This window comes from Drosophila melanogaster, chromosome 3R, assembly GCF_000001215.4.
Source record: "Drosophila melanogaster chromosome 3R".
Taxonomy (NCBI): Eukaryota; Metazoa; Arthropoda; class Insecta; order Diptera; family Drosophilidae; genus Drosophila; species Drosophila melanogaster.
The window spans coordinates 30,690,306-30,708,309 of NT_033777.3; the positions used below are offsets into that span (position 1 = coordinate 30,690,306).

Here is an 18,004-nt window from a genome sequence, read left to right on the forward strand (position 1 = left end):
CGTAGTGAGTCGCTGATGGAAACCTGTTGTGGGCTCTCTAACATTTCAATGACTTTGAACTTTTGTTTGCGCTGGTTTCGGTCGGTTGTTGTGCAGCATTTACATATTGATTGTTGGCATGACCCATTTGTTTGGGCCCTCGAGAGCGGCCCACGCCACTTCCACTTTCGTTGACTTTCTTTGTCCGTCGTCCACTGATCGGTCGCTTAATCAAATAAAGCCTCCCTTCTCAGGCCCCCTGGGATCGCCAAGATTTCCTAACCAGTTTGGAGCTTCGTTCTCGCCGGTTCTCGGCGCTGGCTTTCATAAAAAGTCTTTGGCCAACTTTCTTGGGCTTCATTCGCGTTTGTCGCCACCATGAAAGCGGTTCTCTGCGCGATTTTTGTAACTTTGCTGGCCGCTATTGGCCAGGGATTGCCCACTCAGTTGGAGGATGAGAATCATGGATCCTTTGCCGGCCAAGTTTCCCAGCTGATTGCTCTGCAGCTGCTGAAGTTCAACAAGGACATCGATGCCAATCAGGTGCATTCTCCATTGGGAGTAGCTTCTATTCTGGCCATGCTGGCGGAGGCTTCCGAAGGCGATACCTACTCGGAGTTTGAGCAAGTCTTCGGTTACCCCAAGGATCGCACCAAGTTGAGGGATGCCTACAAGAGGATCCTGGGAAGCTACCAGAACAGAGATGCTGCCGTGGCCCTGCCCTCCTTCCAAACCTGGTTGTACATCTACCGGAATAACAGTGCCCGCGAGGAGTTCAAGGATCTGCTCGAGAAACACTACTATGTGGATGTGAAGGATATCAGTCGGCAGGAGTACGACTGGAATGAGCCCAACACCTCGCTGCAACTTTCAGAGGAAAAGGACAACACGGATTCCACAGAGGGAAGCACCGAACAAAGCAACAGCAAGGACGTCATAGGATTCGAGACCCTAAAGAGAATTAAGCTGGATGACGAGGACATCCCTGCCATTCCATCCGATGGCTATGGCCAGGAAATCATCGACAAAGAGGCCTCCAAGTTCGATCGCGACGTGGACGACAAGCAATATGTGGAAAAACCAGTTGCCCAGGCTGAGGCCGAGCTACTGCAGAAAGAACAGAAGCAGCAGGCCACCACAGAATCTGAATTGGAATCCCAGCCCGAGGAAACCACCACTCTTTCTGTGGAAAAACAGGAAAAACCAGACATGGCAGCCGAGGAAAATCCAGCAGAAAAGCAGCAGAACAAGCGCAGCGACCAGGAGGAGAGCCAGATCAAGAACCTCGAGGAGAACGAGACTGTGCAAGAGGAGGAGAAGCTGGCCAAGATCATGGCAGCTCCCGCTTTGACCGCCGGTGAACCCGAGAAGGTGCGTCTGCCCCTCCAGAAGTTGGAGAATGCCGTGAAGACGGCGGCCAAGGATGGCGCTGATGAAATCATGCTCGCTCTGGAGTCGCACCTACCTTCTGTCAGTCGGGTGAGTTGAAATCTTTAGCTAATTCTAATAATTTGCTTGAAATTAGTTTTCATCTATTTTGATCTACATATCCCTTACTTTACCCTTAGGTCAATGGCGCACGAAGTTTGTTCCAGCAGGATGACATCACGTCTGCCCTAAGTGCCAACTCCATCACGGGACGATCGGCAGGATCAAAGTCCAAGATGCTCCTCTTTAACGGACTCTACTACCGCGGCAGCTGGGCCAATCCCTTCTATCAGCTGCGAGATGGCAGCGATGAGTTTTTCTTCATGACCAACGAGGACGCCGTGAAGGCTCCAATGATGCATGCCCGTGGCAAATTCCAGGTAGCAGATCTTCCACAGGTCAAAGCCCGAGTTCTAAGCCTGCCCTACGAAACCTCCCGATATGCCTTGTGCATTGTCCTGCCGGACGAAACGGAGGGACTTAGTGATGTGATTTCCCAGCTGCAGACGAGTGACTTCCTGTTGGCCAAGAAGCAGTTCCAAATGAAGGAGCTGCATATTTCGATGCCCAAATTCCAAGTGGAGGAGACCTCACGCTCCGAGGCAATGCTCAAGCAGATGGGCTTAAAGAAGGTCTTCTCGAGGACCGAAGCTCAGTTGAGCTTGCTGTCCGAGGATCCCGATGTCCACGTGGATGAGATAGTCCAGTTCGTAAATGTTCGCGTGGACGAGGGAGGCAGCAGTGCCAATTCCCTGTCAGCTGCCACCATGCAGGCCAGAACTCCCAGCGTGGAGTCCACAGTTCTCCCAGTTCCGGAACCTGAACCCGAATTGCCAGGAGTGGAACGCTTCGAGGTGAATCGTCCTTTTGCCTACTTCATCGTCGACTGCCAGGAGCAGTTCGTCCTGGCCTCCGGAAAAATCTACACGCCCGAGTTTAAGGAAGATCTGCCCTCAGTCTCCATCGAAGTGGAGCTGGAGCAGTCTTAGTCTGCTAGCTTAGTAACGAATTTTCACCGATCCATGCAATAAACGTACACAATTCATTTTCCAAAACAAGTACCGAGTCGCAGCATTTTCCCAGCGCAATCAAAACAGCAATTAATTCACTTACAGATGAGCAGCAGCAACCCCCGGGATTCAATTGTCCGTCCGTAATGTGAAATGTATCTGAGCAGGGCATCGCTAATTTTCGAAATTTGTCTTCGGGTGACGAGTTGCGGATTCGATACTCTCGAAATTCTCAGGGCATCCGAGCATGAAGCGCATCCGTGCCACGTGTCCTGCGAACTCCTCGCCGGAACGAAAGCTGACAGGACTCTTCAAGTGGTCAATGGGCTGCAATTAAAATTCTCATTAGAATGCATGATGTCTTACTATCTGATTCTGATTCGCAGTCTGGCCAGGAAGTGCGAGCCCCTTGTTTCCTGCGAAAACCACCGAAAACGCATGCGAAAAGCAAAACACAACACGGAGAAAATGTGTCTGGATGCCTGAAGCCATAGAAGAAATGTATATGTACTATATCTGAGGAGGGGAGGGGATATCTGGGGGACCGAAGGTCTGGAGCTGAAAGTGGCGCCGGCCTGGCGGGCGCCAAAAAGCAGAGGTAAAAACAGGAGTAAATGCGTGCCATGATTACAGCGATGACGACTTCCACCCCGAAGGAAAAGCAAGGAAAGCTGCGACGCAGACGATGATGTTTCATCTTTTCCACATGAAAACTCACGTAACAAAAATTATGATAATCATAACTTTTCCCCCCACGCATCCTCTGCCCACGAGTGCCTTTGTTTTGTTAGCCGGACAAAGGACCCATGGAAAGGTAGACCTTGGACCATAGAATGGCGTCTAGTTTTTCTGCCGTCTGGCCATTGCTCTATTTTTATTAAGTCTTTGCATATAAATCAATGTGCCCCGATATGCAGAAGAGCAGAAAAAGGTATAAAAGATTTATGACTCTGGTCCGCCGGCGAGAGAGCTCGTTTAAATATTGTTTAACATAATTTCGTGCAAACCCAAACTCGGAGGCGAACTCTTTCAGCGAAAGCTACACCCACATGGAGATAAGTAAACAGAGTGGCCATAAATCCATCCATCCACTTGCAGCAGCGACAAACGCACAAGATTTATGGCACTGCCTCAAGTCTAATTACAAGTCAAGTTTGTCGAATTGAGAATTGGGGAAACCAGCGCAACAAGTGTGGGAAATCACCAAGTCAGCAGGCCCAGCTGTTTTCCGAGAAAATCTCCAAAGGAAAAGCACTCCCCCATCTGAAAATTCAGAGCCGTTGACATCATACATGTGAGCAGCAGCTGTCGTCTATCAAAAGAATGGGGGGATCTAGAGTATAATGTTTAGCTAATGCTGCCGAAAATTTACAGAGTCAAGGGGTCTATCACAAGTACAAATCTATCTTCGTTAAAAGTCCGCGAAGGCTTCCTCGTGTCGCATGGTTTTCGCCTTGGGTCGCGGCTTATCAGAGACCTTATCGAAGTTGGATATATCCTCGGGATTGCTGATGTTGGGCACATAGGGCGCGTTAACTGTCTGATTGAGGAGGGGGATCCACTCCACATCCTTGAACCACTCGTGCTCCTTTATGTCCCGATTGCCGTTGATCAGGTTGCCAAAACTGGACAAGAAACCCGTCACGTTAAAGTGAAAGATTCTTGAATAACAATTTACCGCTTCGAGAGATCCACCTGCAGCAAGTGGTCCACCAAATGACGCAGAGCTCCACTGAAATAACTGGGCATCTTATAGTCCGCCTCACAGATCTTGTTGTACATGCTCATCACATCGCGATTGTGGGCTGAGAAGGGCGAGTGTCCAGCGACGAATTCAAAGACCAGTACCCCAAAAGCCCACCAGTCCACGCTGGTTCCGTAAGGCTTCGATTGGATAATCTCTGGCGGCAGGTACTCCGGAGTTCCGCACAATGTCATTGTACGGGTTTCCACTTTCTGTGGGCCAGAAACAAACAACTTGAATAGATTTCTGATGTGTTAGCAAAATAAGATAAAAAACAAACCTTGGCAAATCCGAAATCTGTCACTTTCAAGTATCCGTTCTTATCCATCATTATGTTCTCCGGTTTGAGGTCTCTATAGAGCAAACTGCAATGATGCAGATACTCCAGAGCCAAAAACACCTGGGCAGCATAGAAGCGGGCCTGTTTTTCCGTAAACTTTCGCACTCTTTAACAGTCGGAAAATGGAAAATTATTTGTGGTCGACTACTGAGATTTACTCACTTTCGGTGGTAGGTGAAGAGCTCTCCGCCACCAATTAGGGGCAGGACGAGGTAAAGGCTGTCGAAGTCCTTGTAGGAGGCTATCAGGTTGACCGTGTTCGGGAACGTCATCGAACGCAGCACGTTTTTCTCGCTCATCACGTGGCTCACCTGTTTAGTCTTCACGATCTGATCCTTGCTGAGCTGCTTGGAGGCGTAATAGACGCCGGACTCGCGCTCCCTCACCAACTGCACCTTGCCGAAGGATCCGGATCCGAGGGTCGCCTTAATCTCGTAGTCATCCAGACCCGTACTAGGCGACGGCGTGTTGGTGGCGAACTTCTTGTTGAAGTCCTCGCGCAACTTGTCCAGGATGAGAATGTAGTCCACCTTGGGACTGAAGTGCATCTGCGCTTGCTCCGGCTGGGGACCCATTGCGACAACAACTCGCGTATTAGAGTTCTGAGTGATCGCGTCAATTAACTATACCAGAATTTCGAATTTTTGTCTAAAGCATTACGAAAGCTCGGATTGAAAATGACCTGACGCTCCAGGGCTGCTATTTATTTATCAAAAGACCATTTATGAATGTAATAAGAGAGCTGTATTGCGAAAACTACTTTTACAAAATCCAATCACGATAGCACCCCTTGAAATTAAGCAAACACTAAAGAAAACGACGATTTCGAAGGACACATTGACATTTAAAAATTCGCAAACAATTCGGGATGGCGGTTTATTCGGGACTTGTACCGATCCTTGAACTCGAAGTTCTCGAAGTTCGACAGATCTTCGGCGCCGGAAATGGTGGGCTGGTAGGGGGCGGTGACTTCCTGGTTGAGAATGCCAAACCAATCTACGCCCTGGAACCACGGATGACTCTTCACGTCGCTGGAGCCGTCGTTCGAGTTTCCTAAACTGAGAAGGGGTGGCATGAGCACTGCATTGGAAGCACCTTGACCCACTCCCACTCCACTCACCGCTTTGAGGTGTCCACCTGCATGAGGCTCTCGACAAGGCTCCTCAGCTGGGACGTAAAGTATGAGGGCATCTTGTAGTCGCATATGCAGATCTTGGAGTACATCAGGATTACATCTCGATTGTGAATGGCAAAGGGAGACCGCCCTGCCACAAACTCGTACACTAGGATACCAAAGGCCCACCAGTCCACCGATTTGTTGTAGGGCCGGAGTTGAACAATCTCCGGGGCCAAGTATTCCGGGGTTCCACACAGCGTTGATGTGCGGCCATCCACACGCTGTGATTATTTGAGGATGAAAGCAATGGGAATTATGTGAAGTCTTTTCCCCACCTTAGTGAAACCGAAGTCCGTTATTTTGATATAGCCGCGCTGATCGAGCAGAATGTTCTCCGGCTTCAGATCACGGTACATGAGGTGCATCTTGTGCATATACTCAAGAGCAAGTGCCACCTGGGCGGCATAGAATCTGGCGTGCTTCTCGTTGAACTTGCGAACTCTTTTTTATGGGGGGGGGAAACCCGTTGGAACCCAGTCTGTGATCAGATGAAATGAGCACTCCAGAAAGGGAATACTCACCTGCGATGGTAACTGAACAGCTCTCCTCCATTGACCAGCGGGAGGATTAGGTAGAGATAGTCGAAGCACTTGGTCGAGTCCACCAGGTAGATGAGGAACGGGAATCGGGCGGCGTTCAGGACGTGCTTCTCGTTGTGTACGTGGGCCACCTGCTTCAGCCGCACCAGATCCTCCTTGCTCATCATCTTGGCGGCATAGTAGTTCTTGCCACTCTTCTCCCTGACCAGCATCTGAAGATTATTATATTTCGAAGGTGTAGCACATCTAAGAAATACCCTTTAACTCACCACAGTGCCGAAACTTCCGTTGCCGAGGACGGCCCGGGTTATATAGTTTTCCAGATTGGTGTAGGGCGACTGGGTCTGGTGATTCCACCGCTCTTCGAACTCGCGACTCATGTTGTCTAGGATTACGTTGTAGTCTTCCTTGGAGTTGAAAACGTACTGCGAAGTGTGCTGGCTCATAACAGCATAACATCCGGCCAATCGCGCATCTTACGGCGCCTTTGCGAGTGCCTTCCGTTGCAAAGCTGGACTAGCGAAACGATTTTGAGTGGCAAATCTATTCGGTAATCGGCGCTTGATACACTAGAAATTTGGATTTCAGTAATTTTACTCATTAATCAGATAATCGGTGACGGCTGAGTCAAAGCCACAATGCAAAGTCCACGCTGTGGAGGACATGGGTGTCACAACCATGACTGCATTTTCAACACCCTATATTTGAGCCATCTTTCATTCTTGATTGATCCATTACTGGTCACATTCTAAGGATTCTCCATTTGTAGTTTCTAATTTGTTTGTCTATTTTAAGTAAACTACTTCATAAATCGTATCCCAGCAATTTAGCAGTTTAGCTTCAGGTAAAGTGAACTTCATGAATCTGAAGTTCCAGGAATGCCTAAAGTCAAGGAACGATCCTTTCAATTAGCCGACTGAGCCCTTCTCCAAGGTATGACAAATTTACCTCCATCTCCTCCCAGGACGACTGCTGAGAAATGGCAATTTCCTGCGACTGTGACTGAGTCCACACACATGTGCTTCTGAGTCCGACTTCTCGACATGTCCTGGAGTCTGGACCTCTCGTCCTGTTTTCCGTCTGCCTCCTGGCCGCAAAAGTAAGAAAAATTGCAAAACGTCCGCTTGATAAATGATGCTAACCAAGATTACATAAGTTGGTAATTTTCTAGTACATTTATTTCCACATGTCAGGCCAGTCAAGTTGGTAACTCCAGACCGCATCTTCATGTTGATGGACATGTGAGTGGGCCTCCATGAGATGGGACAGTGGTAGGCTTACGAACCGGATGCCGGAATTGTTGCAGGCTTTTAAGGTAACTGTCGACCGAACCGTTTATTGGCCATTTCGGGCCAGTCTGTTGTCATTGTGCCACCTAAATTGACAATTAATCATTATCTTTCGGCCGGGTCGGCATTCAGATTGGCAGATTGGGTCAGCCCTGGTTGAGTGTCCTCTCGAGTTCGAGCTCGAACCATGTGAAAATGGGTTTCTAAATATGCCTTCGGTCTGGCCTAATGCCCTGGCATTAATTCTCGAGGAGCGGAGAACTTCATTATTGATTGGCTGGCAAAAGGGGTTTTTGTTTTGAGGTGGGGGACTCTGACTCATCTACTTAGCTATACAGGCACAAATATTTGTTGGACCAAGCTTTTAATTCGCTTAAAATAAAACAAATCGTCACGTACTTGAAAACTTTCACTTGCACTCGAAACGGGAGGCGTGCAAAAACTAAACAATTTCACTTAGCCAATGTGTGTGTTCGGTACAAATTCCGTTTGAAATCCTGGCTCATTTAACTTAGAGCCCAGCCGCCAGATAAACTTCAGTTGGCTAAGATATGTTAACGACGGCCATAAATAAGCGGATAATATCTGGAAGGCCTAGAATCCTCCATATCCTCGGAATATATGTGTGCTAAGCGGGCCAAGAGCAGATTAAGTCGTACGCACACGTTTCTTGGCCGTTTCTTTTGGCCGCTATGGCCGTAGCCACACTTAAAATTCATTTGTTGTCTTGAAGGACTCAATCCCCCGATTGCCAGGACTTTTGCCCGGCGCTATGCAAAGTAATTGACGCCTCGATGAACTGTTGACACACATGGCATTTGTCTTTGGCGGCCTGGCTAATATTTGGCTTAGTTATCAGAGGCCATTTTTTGGGCTTAAGTAGGTGAATGTCCCGGCTCTACTCGTACATATATGGCCAGATTCAATTATGCTGAAAGGTTTCAGTTTTCCCTTAGATTCCACACCCCAACCGCCGATCCGCCGGAAAAGCAGCTGCCGGAGGACTGGCCTCAGCCATTAGCGCTAATCTCCGCACAATCGGGAATAAATCAAGGCACGCTCTGCACTCTCTGGCCGGAAAATGCATTCGGCATTCGGTTTTCAGCATTTGGCATTCAATTTGGCTCACAGTTCACCGGGCAGCAACAATGTAGTAACTTCCTAGTCCCGGCGAAACACCGTCCACCTCACCCTGCGACGTGTGCTCGTTTTCAGATTCAGATTCTGATTCGGATCCCCAGGTTCAGAAGGTGTAACTAATCCGCTGGCCATGTGACTTTTGTCATGCGCCGATGTCAAACACTATATGCCCGAAATACGAAAATCGACGCCCGACTGCCGATGAACCCTTGCCAATCCGGTGGCAAAGGCATTCCACTCGATTCCACCCCGAATACACGGCCTTCCGAACGGCCTTTCACCTTCAATCAACGGACCACCAACTCCACCCCCATTTATCCTCCCTCCAATTGATTTCAGTGTTCACTTCGAATTGCCGCTTGTAATCCCTTGATTTGGGAATGCACTTGGAAAAAAAAATACGAAATTGCCTAGTACATACATACCATTTGAATTGATTTTACTCTCCAATTTCGATAGTTTCTTTCAGTGCACATTTGAAGTAATCATCACGAAACTGCTCGACGGGTGGTCCATGCTGACATTTCGCAGTTGGCTGACTGCCTTCATGTGAGGGCTTTTCCACAATAATTTTCATAATTTCCCTTTCCCCGAAAGCGAAGCTACCTTGCCGGTTGGGTGCCATAAATCAACCGCGAACTATTGACACAGCCCGATGGCCGTAAATCAATGGGATCCGCGGACATCAGGTTCGCACAACGGCCAGCGCATATTCTAAACAAATTGGCCCCAAATCGGCCGAGACTATATCGATATATAGGAATGCATCCGTGGATTTTCCGGCGGCCAAATGCGCGAACAAATAATGCCAACAAAAGCGCGGAATAAAACAATTGCCACAGTTTTAACATTTGCCATTTGCCATAAATAAACATGAACCGGTTTTCGGCTAGTCGCATTTGGTTATGTGTGCTTTGATATTGGTATTGGTCCTGGTCGCAGGATTCTGGCCATCCTCTTCCGCCGGCGATTGCAAAATGCTCAACATTTTATTGAAATTCAATTAAAGCCGTATTTCAATAATTGGTCACGCATGGTGCGCATTTCCGTGCCAGTCCGCTCCTAAATGCCGCTCTAGAATTTATGACTTTTCAATTCGGGTTCTTTTTTCGAGTTCGAGTTCGGGGGCAATTGAAATGCTGCCACTTGGCCAGTGTCCTTTGTCCTTTTCGAAGTGGAAATCGGAAATTGTTGCAAATTTTGGTTGCTGCTGCATTAGGCTGCAAGTTCTTATCAGTTCTACTGGGGAAACCCTCGTCACCCTAAGACCCCATCTATACATTTTCTACAGATATCTTTTTCGCCGAGTATTTATTTCACCCTCACGTTAAGTGTGCAGCATTTTTGCGTGATTTGTGCGAATTTCTCTGCCTCTCGCTGAGGCAGATAAAATGTGGCAAGGCGGGAGGGGGAAATTGGGAAATGGGAAATGCGATACGGGGTGGTTGGCGGGTTAGTTTGGCCCATTGTTGATGTTGTTTAGTGCCATAAATTCTTTTTTACTTGTCATATCAGACTTCGGTCTCTCTTCATTTAGGCACAGATCATTAAGTTTTGCACTGCGTCTATCTGATTTAAAGACGGCAACATGTGTAGCTACCAGTGTGTTTCAGTGCCCCATCCCCAGGATTTATCAAAATGTCAATTGCCCCGCAGACTGTCACGGATCTTTAGCTTCAGCTTCAGACTCAACTCCACTCGGCAGGCGGGCGGGCATCCTTTAATTAACGAGGCGTTGATGCCGCATTTCGGCGGAGTTATTTGGCGAAAAATCAATTGGATTCGAGTTGCTCAACTCGAGAATCTCAGTGCAGACCAAATGAAATCTATCAAGGCATCAACACCGTCAACAAAAAGCAGACAAAACCTTTGATTTTACAATTACTCGGAGGTTCATGGGAGGAGCTATTTCCATAAACTTGTGAAATATTTCATAAATTGATTAATGACTTTCTTTAACACGTTGTGTTGGAAACTAAAGTCTTTTACCGCAAATTGTATACGTTTGATAATGATATGAATATAAATATTTCCTTTTATAAGAGAATAGAGGGTGGAGACCCTCGCACCCGATTTTCACATACTTTCGGTTCGCATGAACATCATGAGTAGTGCAGTGGCATTCCTTCCGATCTCGAGAAGCAGTCGCAAAATGCAGTGCAAATAATCAACCTGGGGCATGATCAAAGTGATGTTGACAACGACATCTCCTGGGTGTGTCCCATTCGTACGACCCTGGGCCCACTCCTCCAACATCGCATCACGAAGATCTTTGGCCATATTCCGTGCGTCTTTATGATCGCCTTAGATCTCCGCTGGCTGCCAACATATTCTTACACGCCAAACATTTTATTTTGACAGGCATGCGATTTGCACGCTTAATTGAGACAGGTGCATTCCAAGGAGGGGGCGAAAAAGGGGCGGAAGGGCGGTCGGAAAAGCGGGAAATACGGGGCAGTTTTGGGAGGGAAAGTGGGGAAGGAAGTGCGGCCAAGCTGCGACATGTGTTCCCTTATGGTGTCGCACAAATGCGAAGATTTATCATCGTGCCACATGCCACGTGTGTTTTCCATTTCGTCGCCTCCGCTCCGCTGCGATTTTCACAATTTTCACGGGAAAAGCCAGCGACGCTCGCCAAATGCAAAATTAACAACCTAATTAATAGTTGGCCCGGCCAGGACAGGTCTACTCTGCCATCTAAAATGATTCTGTGCCACAGGGCCCATCCCCATTCCCATTCCACCCACTCCTCGTATCTGCTGCAGACAGCTGCTCCTGAAGTGCTGCGCATTTTTCGCTCAGTGCACCGATGTCGGCTGGCAGCCACGCCCACCCAACTTGTTGGCAATTGCAGCTGGTCGAGTGCTTTTAATGGGTTTTATTCAAGGCATGATGGGGCCACGAGGTAGGAAAGATTTCTTACAAATACTTCTAGGAATAATACTACGAAAAATACATATTACTAGTGAAATGATGCTCTGCTTGTCTTCACCTTTTCATATTTTATGATACTCTTTAATTTCAGATACTTTCGAGTAGGGCCAGAAACATTTCAGGGTATCTCATAGTCGGATGTCCAAACATAACGTACATGTCGCTGTTCTGTTTTTTAATTGGACCCATCTCGGATCCCGCCAATATTTCGAGCAGCGGAACCGCAAACTAGGAGTAACTAACGGCCAGCGGGCGGCGCTGTCAAAGTCAGCTGCTATATCCTATATCGCATATTCCATATCCATATTCCCCCGACTTCCCCGACCTCGCGGGCAACGTCTAAAACGTTGAAAAATTCCGAATTGACTGCCGAGGACCCCTGGATGTCCGTGGCCGAGTCGACCATTGAAGGCGTTTGCGGTTGGACTTCTCGTTTCGGGCCGGACGTTTATTGAACATTTTTACTTGCGGTCGAGGAGAAATGGTATATGGCTAAAAAGCGGGAAGTCGGGCTGGCCGGAAGGATGGGATTCCTTTATTAATTTTTGTGTGAGCTCGTCTCGATTTCACGGACGGCCTTAAATGCAAATCGCTGCAAATGGGATTTGTTGAAAAGGAGGTTTACGGCCCGGCAGCCAGAAGCCAGCCGAAATCTGTGAGCTGGCAAAATTGGCCAAAAAAAAAAAATGCGTTAAATGCAAATTGGATAAGATGTCGTGTCAGAGGAGCGAACACTTGCATGTGGCTGCCAAGGCGGATATCCTTCGCATCTTTCCCATCACATGAAACGGGGGCTGAAGCCGATCCGAGCCGAGCTGGGCCAAGAAATCCGAGGAGTGGAAACTTTAAAGTGGATTATATCTCGAGGATGTCCTCCGGAGCGGCCAAGTGCTATCTCCTGCGCTTTGGAAACATAAATCCGTGAGTTTTTGCCAGCGAAATTTATGGCGCTCGCGACACTCGCGAAAGTTTTGGCGGCGGCGGCGGCATTGTTGTATTTATGACCGCGACATGACCTGCTCACATAAACGGGCCACGGGTCCTGAATTGCGAATCCTGAGATCCGAAAGTGTTGCCCGCCGTACGTGCGAGTCCTGCTCGGAAATTGGATTTGCCGGAGGATGCGGAGCATCCTTGGCGCGCTAAGCCGCGCCTCTTAAATCTGCACGCCTGTCAATTTATGTTTTTGATCGAAATTTATGTCCTAATGAGCCGAATGCAGCGCAGAAATTACAAGGCTCCCAGGAAAATTCTCGGATTGAGGAAACGGCAAGAACAGGAGCCTGGCACTTTGCCCCAATTCCAATCAAAGTTAATTACGTGGAACATTCACAGTTCGAGCCGACCGGCGATTTACATTCGCCAACCCCCAGAGGAAAAAATCGGAAGCCAAGTCCATTCAACCGGATGCATAACGTCTGGATTCTGCTTATGAGTGCGAATCTATAGGAAGTGTGTTTGCCGAATGTCTCCAGGCCGAAACTGAATGGTCAGTCCTGGACGTGGCCATAATTATTGTTATGTTAATGGCGACCATCGGCAGGGGAAACTAAGAGCAGCTTTCGGGGTTGATTGGGCCTCCTCTGGGCCATAAAGCCATCACCATGATTTTGGATATCGACAAATGTTGTTTGTCCATGGGTTCTGTGTTTGCCATGCGACTTTGCATAAAAATGGACGAGTGGTTGGCGTCTTGTTTCGGGGGAAATATTTATGAAGCCTTCGTCAGAAATCAAAGTCAACTGTTTAGGGCGTGGAGAAAATAAAGTATATCATATATTTATTATTCAAAAAAAAAAAAACGCCGAACAATGTTGGGTATAATAGTACTATCTTTATAATTGTTAAAAATCTTACAATTTGACTACTATTTCAAGCGAGGAAAATGCTTTTGTTTTTCCTGCTAAGTGCCTAAAAGTGTGCCACACTTTTCTGGCGCCGCCATTAAGTTCACCGCTACTTATCCTGCAGGAAAGGGGCGTGGCGTGCGCACTCCTTTTTTAAGATTCGCCACAGCTTTCCGAAAAGGGGGCGATCTGCATCTGATGCACAAGTCAGCGGTCCTGATAGGTGTGACACATGCCGTGATTGATGAAATGTTTGCCCATAAGCCCAACCGAAAAGAGGAAGAACCCGAGGAGCCTGGACCACCAACTAATTTCCACATTTTTCACATTTACGAAGACAAATTGAGGTGCGAACTTGGGTTGAGGCAATAAAAGTGCCGAATATCAAAACAACCAAATCTCTGCCATAAAAAAGAGGTGGATATTCAAAGGGACAGGAAGGGTTGTTCGTTTGACTGGCGGTGGCAGGCATGCGAAATTCCCGAATGCCAATTGTTTCTCGATTCTCGAGGAGATGGGCATCCGCCAAAAATCCCATGGAGCTGTGAGCTGAGAAGTCGCATTATGAGCCCGACAACGTAAAAAAAAAAGTGGAAAAAAGGGGAAAGGGATTGGAATCGGACCACTATAAAAGTCAATATCTGTGACAATAAATTGCGACTCCTTCGATACAGTTCCACTCTGCTTTTGAGTTAGAGTTCGTAGCGAATCGTTCGCCATTTGAGTTTTCCGATTTCGGTTTAGTTTTCCATTTCATTTCGTTTTATATGCCCGGTTCGCCAAAAGTTGTCAACGGCCATAAACGCCGACCCACCGAGCAAAACCACCCACTTTCCTTTGACTTTTCAATAAAACCGAACACCAGCCGCAGACTTTTCCCCCCCTTTTCGTGCTTTCCATTAGCATAATGTCTGATTCGCCGATCAGATGCGGACTTTGATTTCCCTGGCCGGGCTTCACTCACTTTCGATTTGCCAAAAATCTATTTTATTTATTTGCCGGCCAACGAAATTACATTTTAAAAAGTTTGCTTCTCGTTTGTTTTATTTATTTCGGTTTCAGGGGGTACTACAAATTTTTATTGCTAATGTATGCGCATGCGAAATTGATTCGCACCCAGTCCAACTTTTACTCAGGGGGACCCTGATTCATTTGAGATTTTCCATCTTAATTCTGCGCGACCTTGAGAGCTGCGGCTTTAATTGTTAATCGAGTGCCAATGCCATGTCAGCGGGCGACCTTGGCCAAAAGTAGGGGATCCATTATTCTCGACAAATGTGGTTCAAGAGCAAAAGTCGAAGGAAAAGAGCTGCGAATTTTGAGGCTCAGCACCAAAATAGACTGGCCACGCAACATCTGGTTCGTATAAAATCGAAATGGTAATGGAAATGGAAAACGCACTTCTCACTCTATCTCAACTTGTGAAAAAGTTCACGAACAGCACAGTGATCTTCGGGATCGATGGCACCGATGGCGACGTGGTACAGTAGAGCCTGCAGTATGAACGGCATTCGCTGGCAGCGATCTAACTTGCACCACGCGATTTTTTCCTCCTTTCGAACAGTGGCACATGTGGCAAGGGGAAAAGCTTCGAGGAAACTTCTGGTAAAACTCAATGCGAAATTTTCATAAGGACTTTTCATCAGATCATCTCCAGTAGAAGCTTTCCATTGAAAGCGCAGTTTCTCCGCAGGTTTCAGGCAGTCCCAAGACGGCGAATCTGGAAAAGATTCGATATGTATTTCGTATATACCCCTGGCACGATCCTCCAGGGCTCGGAGCTCCTTGTCGACGAGTGAATCGTCTGCCAAGTCGGATTCCTCCCTGCCACCATTCAACCTACAGTTGTGCATTGGTGCATTTGTTTGGCAGCCAAAGATCTTCCTTGGATTACCACACGCCGGCTCCTCTCTCTGCTTGTCACACTTTTCCTCCACATCTACCTTCTTTTCACACACTTCATTCATTTCATTCATTTCATCCGTTCCATCATCATCATTGTCTCCATAAGCATTGAAGATAAGCTCCATTGTGCTCAAGGTTAAGTCCGAAAATCGAATAAAACGCGGCTCACATCGCGCCTCCCCGTCGTAGGTGATTAAAGGACCTGGATAATGTTGCCTAATTGTATAACTAGGATGTGTCACTAGGGATGTACAGCTTTGGCATCCCATTTTCACATTTTTCTTCACTCTTTTAAAAGCCAACGATTCATCTGAGCACGCAGATCCAAAGAACAGACTATTTACGATACCCTCTATGTAGGAATATAGGTCGGCACTTAAGAACTGGCAAAGCTCATCCATGGTTTGCAAAACTTACAAAACTTATAAAATATTGGAAACTGCACTCTGAATTTAGTACATTTTTTAAACATTTTTTTTGTGATTGTGTTGTCAGGGAAATACTGTTTAGAAGTCCAATAGTTTCATTCCTGTATTAATAAATAGATACGAAAAAAATTCCCGTAAAGGCTTCCACAAAGGAATCCCCATTTTAGTCTGCTTAATTTAGTGTTCATGAAAATATATGGTATATGGACCCGCATTATAAATGCGAAAAATACTCATTCACATAAAAATCATACAGGGAGCGGGACTAAATATGACAGCGAATTTTGCTATATTAAAAATGCTGCTGTGGCTGCAAAAAAAAAATGGAAAAAATATCAGAATAGAAGCGAAAAAAAAGATGAAACGGAAAGGAAAACATTGGCATTTCCACATTTATTCGCTTTTCTCCTCGTTTATTTATGTTTTCTGCTTATTATCAGGGGGGTGGGACTGGTCGGAATCGCAATTGGAACGTTCATATTCATTCTTCCGATTAAGCAGTTTTCATGGTCATCGCCAAATGCTCGCGAATCATGGCCAAAATAAAATAAAATAAGTGGCCTAAATAAAAAGACAGCTCGTGGTGGGGGCCAAATAAACCTCTCGCCGAATACACCATCACCCACCGATTCGGGACCAGAATAGCTGCAATTATTGAAATTAATTTCATTTATTACATCATGAAAATATTTCCCGGTCAGCGAGCAAAATATTTTCGCCACACGCTGTCCTTTGCAATTAAGGATTGGACATTGACTTGTCTGCCCCCTTCGATTTCGCAATGTTTTTGTGTGCGTAATTTGGAGTTAATAACGTTGAAATAAATTCCCCATTCGATTTGTATCGCCCCCATTTAGCGGCCAACATTTGCCAATTGTCCAGCCAAAACATGAACAACCACTGACAGAAAGTTTTCAGCAATTCGCTTAGATCCTGAAACATGAACTAACAACATACACTTTTCATTGGCTTAAAGTAGAAGTAGTCACCATTACTCACAATGACAGTTGTATAATATTTTTGTCACTGTATAATTATTATGGGTCAGAAGCATTTCGGCTTACCACCTATAAAGTCTGCACTTAATTGCTTTGAATACGAATATTTGTTCGATGCGACATATCGATGCGATCATATTTTTCGGGAAATTTATGAGAAGCGTTTGGGTTAGATGGATAGAGGAAGGAATACGATTTAATAATGTTCTTCATATGCAAGCACGAGATGCCATCTCTGGAGAGGCAGCCCACAACTGGGATTCCCCGGCGAGGATGAGCTATTTCCCCACGTCTCATTTCTTCCGGATTTACGATGGCTAGGTGAGCTGGAGCACCGTGTTGCCAGCTAATGGCGATGCGTCGGCCACAGCTCCCAGAACAATAAAATTCCCATTTAGAAGTCGCGTGAAGCTTTCGCACTCCCTTTCCCAAGATTTCCCCAGGAAAAATCGTCGGAAAAGTGTGGCGGCAGCAGTTTTCCTCTGACGCGAATGTGTGTTCTGCGTGTTTACGTGGAAACCATTTTTATGGCATGTCAAAAACCTATTTTAATGCTTTTAATGAAAGCGAATTTTATTGCATTACTTTTCGATTTTACTGCCCCGCCACCCCGAGAATCGACAGGGGGCGTAAAAATGCACTCAACTCAAAATGTTGACAAGATCGTAAAAAGTTTTGCTTCTGCGGGGAAAACAGGAAAAACAGGTGACAAAGCAAAAACACGAGCCACCGCAAAAATGGAAAACTTGCTCATAACAAAGGCCACTTAAACTGCCAATTGTGGTGGCATTTCCTCGGCATTTCCATTCCGCAGAAAAAACATTTTTGCATACATTCGAATTTCGCTGGCGACGGCTCCCGAAAGTATGCTTTGCATTTTTCGAGCTGGCTGCTACCTTTGCCAAATTCATTTGACCAGAAACTTAAGTTATATTTTGGCGCCCAGCCAGCAGTAAAAAGATCGGCCACGCAGGGGCCAAAAACGAGAGACATGTTTAGTGGCACGGCAGCAGCGACAAAAGCTTTCAGCCATAAAGGATGCAGGACGCAGGATGCAAGATGGTGGATGGAGGATTCGGGGAAAAGGCAGGGGAACCCTGCACACGTCGCCTGTCGGAGCACTCAATGTCAGCAGATTCGGTCGGCAAATGCAGTTCCAGTCCGGCGAAACAATGACATGAGTTTTGGACGCACTTTTGCTCGCCGAGCTCCCCGTTCTCCACTAGCTCACGCAAAAAAAAAGAAG

At 46.8% G+C, this 18,004-nt stretch overlaps 4 protein-coding genes and 1 long non-coding RNA gene across 10 annotated transcripts; 2 read left to right on the top strand and 3 right to left on the bottom strand.

The window, feature by feature from the left end:
- Positions 1-336: 336 nt before the first annotated feature.
- Positions 337-2,463, top strand: Spn100A (Serpin 100A). The gene is made up of 2 exons (NM_143561.3): positions 337-1,458; positions 1,548-2,463. The coding sequence occupies exons 1-2, from the start codon at positions 358-360 to the stop codon at positions 2,394-2,396; spliced, it is 1,950 nt and encodes a 649-aa protein (NP_651818.1). The 5' UTR covers positions 337-357; the 3' UTR covers positions 2,397-2,463.
- An 803-nt stretch (positions 2,464-3,266) lies between these two features.
- On the bottom strand, positions 3,267-5,193 carry CG12069 (uncharacterized protein). Of its 2 annotated transcripts, none has more exons than NM_143562.2 (4): positions 4,664-5,193; positions 4,442-4,607; positions 4,096-4,373; positions 3,267-4,042 (listed from the first exon to the last, which is right to left on the bottom strand). In NM_143562.2, exons 1-4 carry the CDS (start codon positions 5,074-5,076, stop codon positions 3,829-3,831), a joined length of 1,071 nt encoding a protein of 356 aa, NP_651819.1. In that variant the 5' UTR covers positions 5,077-5,193; the 3' UTR covers positions 3,267-3,828. The 2 variants fall into 2 exon arrangements, with proteins under 2 accessions (NP_651819.1, NP_733396.3); NM_170517.3 differs by having other exon boundaries at positions 3,758-4,042.
- Positions 5,194-5,231: 38 nt separating this feature from the next.
- Positions 5,232-6,833, bottom strand: Pka-C2 (Protein kinase, cAMP-dependent, catalytic subunit 2). 2 transcript variants are annotated; one of them, NM_079856.3, is made up of 5 exons: positions 6,490-6,833; positions 6,200-6,429; positions 5,954-6,119; positions 5,622-5,899; positions 5,232-5,559 (listed from the first exon to the last, which is right to left on the bottom strand). In NM_079856.3, the coding sequence occupies exons 1-5, from the start codon at positions 6,661-6,663 to the stop codon at positions 5,346-5,348; spliced, it is 1,062 nt and encodes a 353-aa protein (NP_524595.2). In that variant the 5' UTR covers positions 6,664-6,833; the 3' UTR covers positions 5,232-5,345. The 2 variants fall into 2 exon arrangements, with proteins under 2 accessions (NP_524595.2, NP_733397.2); NM_170518.4 differs by having other exon boundaries at positions 6,487-6,833.
- Positions 6,834-7,074: 241 nt separating this feature from the next.
- Positions 7,075-13,813, top strand: lncRNA:CR46115 (long non-coding RNA:CR46115). Of its 3 annotated transcripts, none has more exons than NR_133488.1 (3): positions 7,075-7,316; positions 7,374-7,532; positions 11,672-13,813. It is a non-coding gene; the product is annotated as a long non-coding RNA:CR46115 (long non-coding RNA). The 3 variants fall into 3 exon arrangements; NR_133489.1 differs by lacking the exon at positions 11,672-13,813 and adding an exon at positions 8,463-9,061; NR_133490.1 differs by lacking the exon at positions 11,672-13,813 and adding an exon at positions 7,639-7,881.
- A 643-nt stretch (positions 13,814-14,456) lies between these two features.
- CG31010 (uncharacterized protein) lies at positions 14,457-15,816 on the bottom strand. Of its 2 annotated transcripts, NM_170519.2 has the most exons (2): positions 15,750-15,816; positions 14,457-15,684 (listed from the first exon to the last, which is right to left on the bottom strand). In NM_170519.2, the coding sequence occupies exon 2, from the start codon at positions 15,599-15,601 to the stop codon at positions 14,837-14,839; it is 765 nt and encodes a 254-aa protein (NP_733398.1). In that variant the 5' UTR covers positions 15,602-15,684; positions 15,750-15,816; the 3' UTR covers positions 14,457-14,836. The 2 variants fall into 2 exon arrangements, with proteins under 2 accessions (NP_733398.1, NP_001263121.1); NM_001276192.1 differs by having other exon boundaries at positions 14,457-15,816.
- Positions 15,817-18,004: the final 2,188 nt, after the last annotated feature.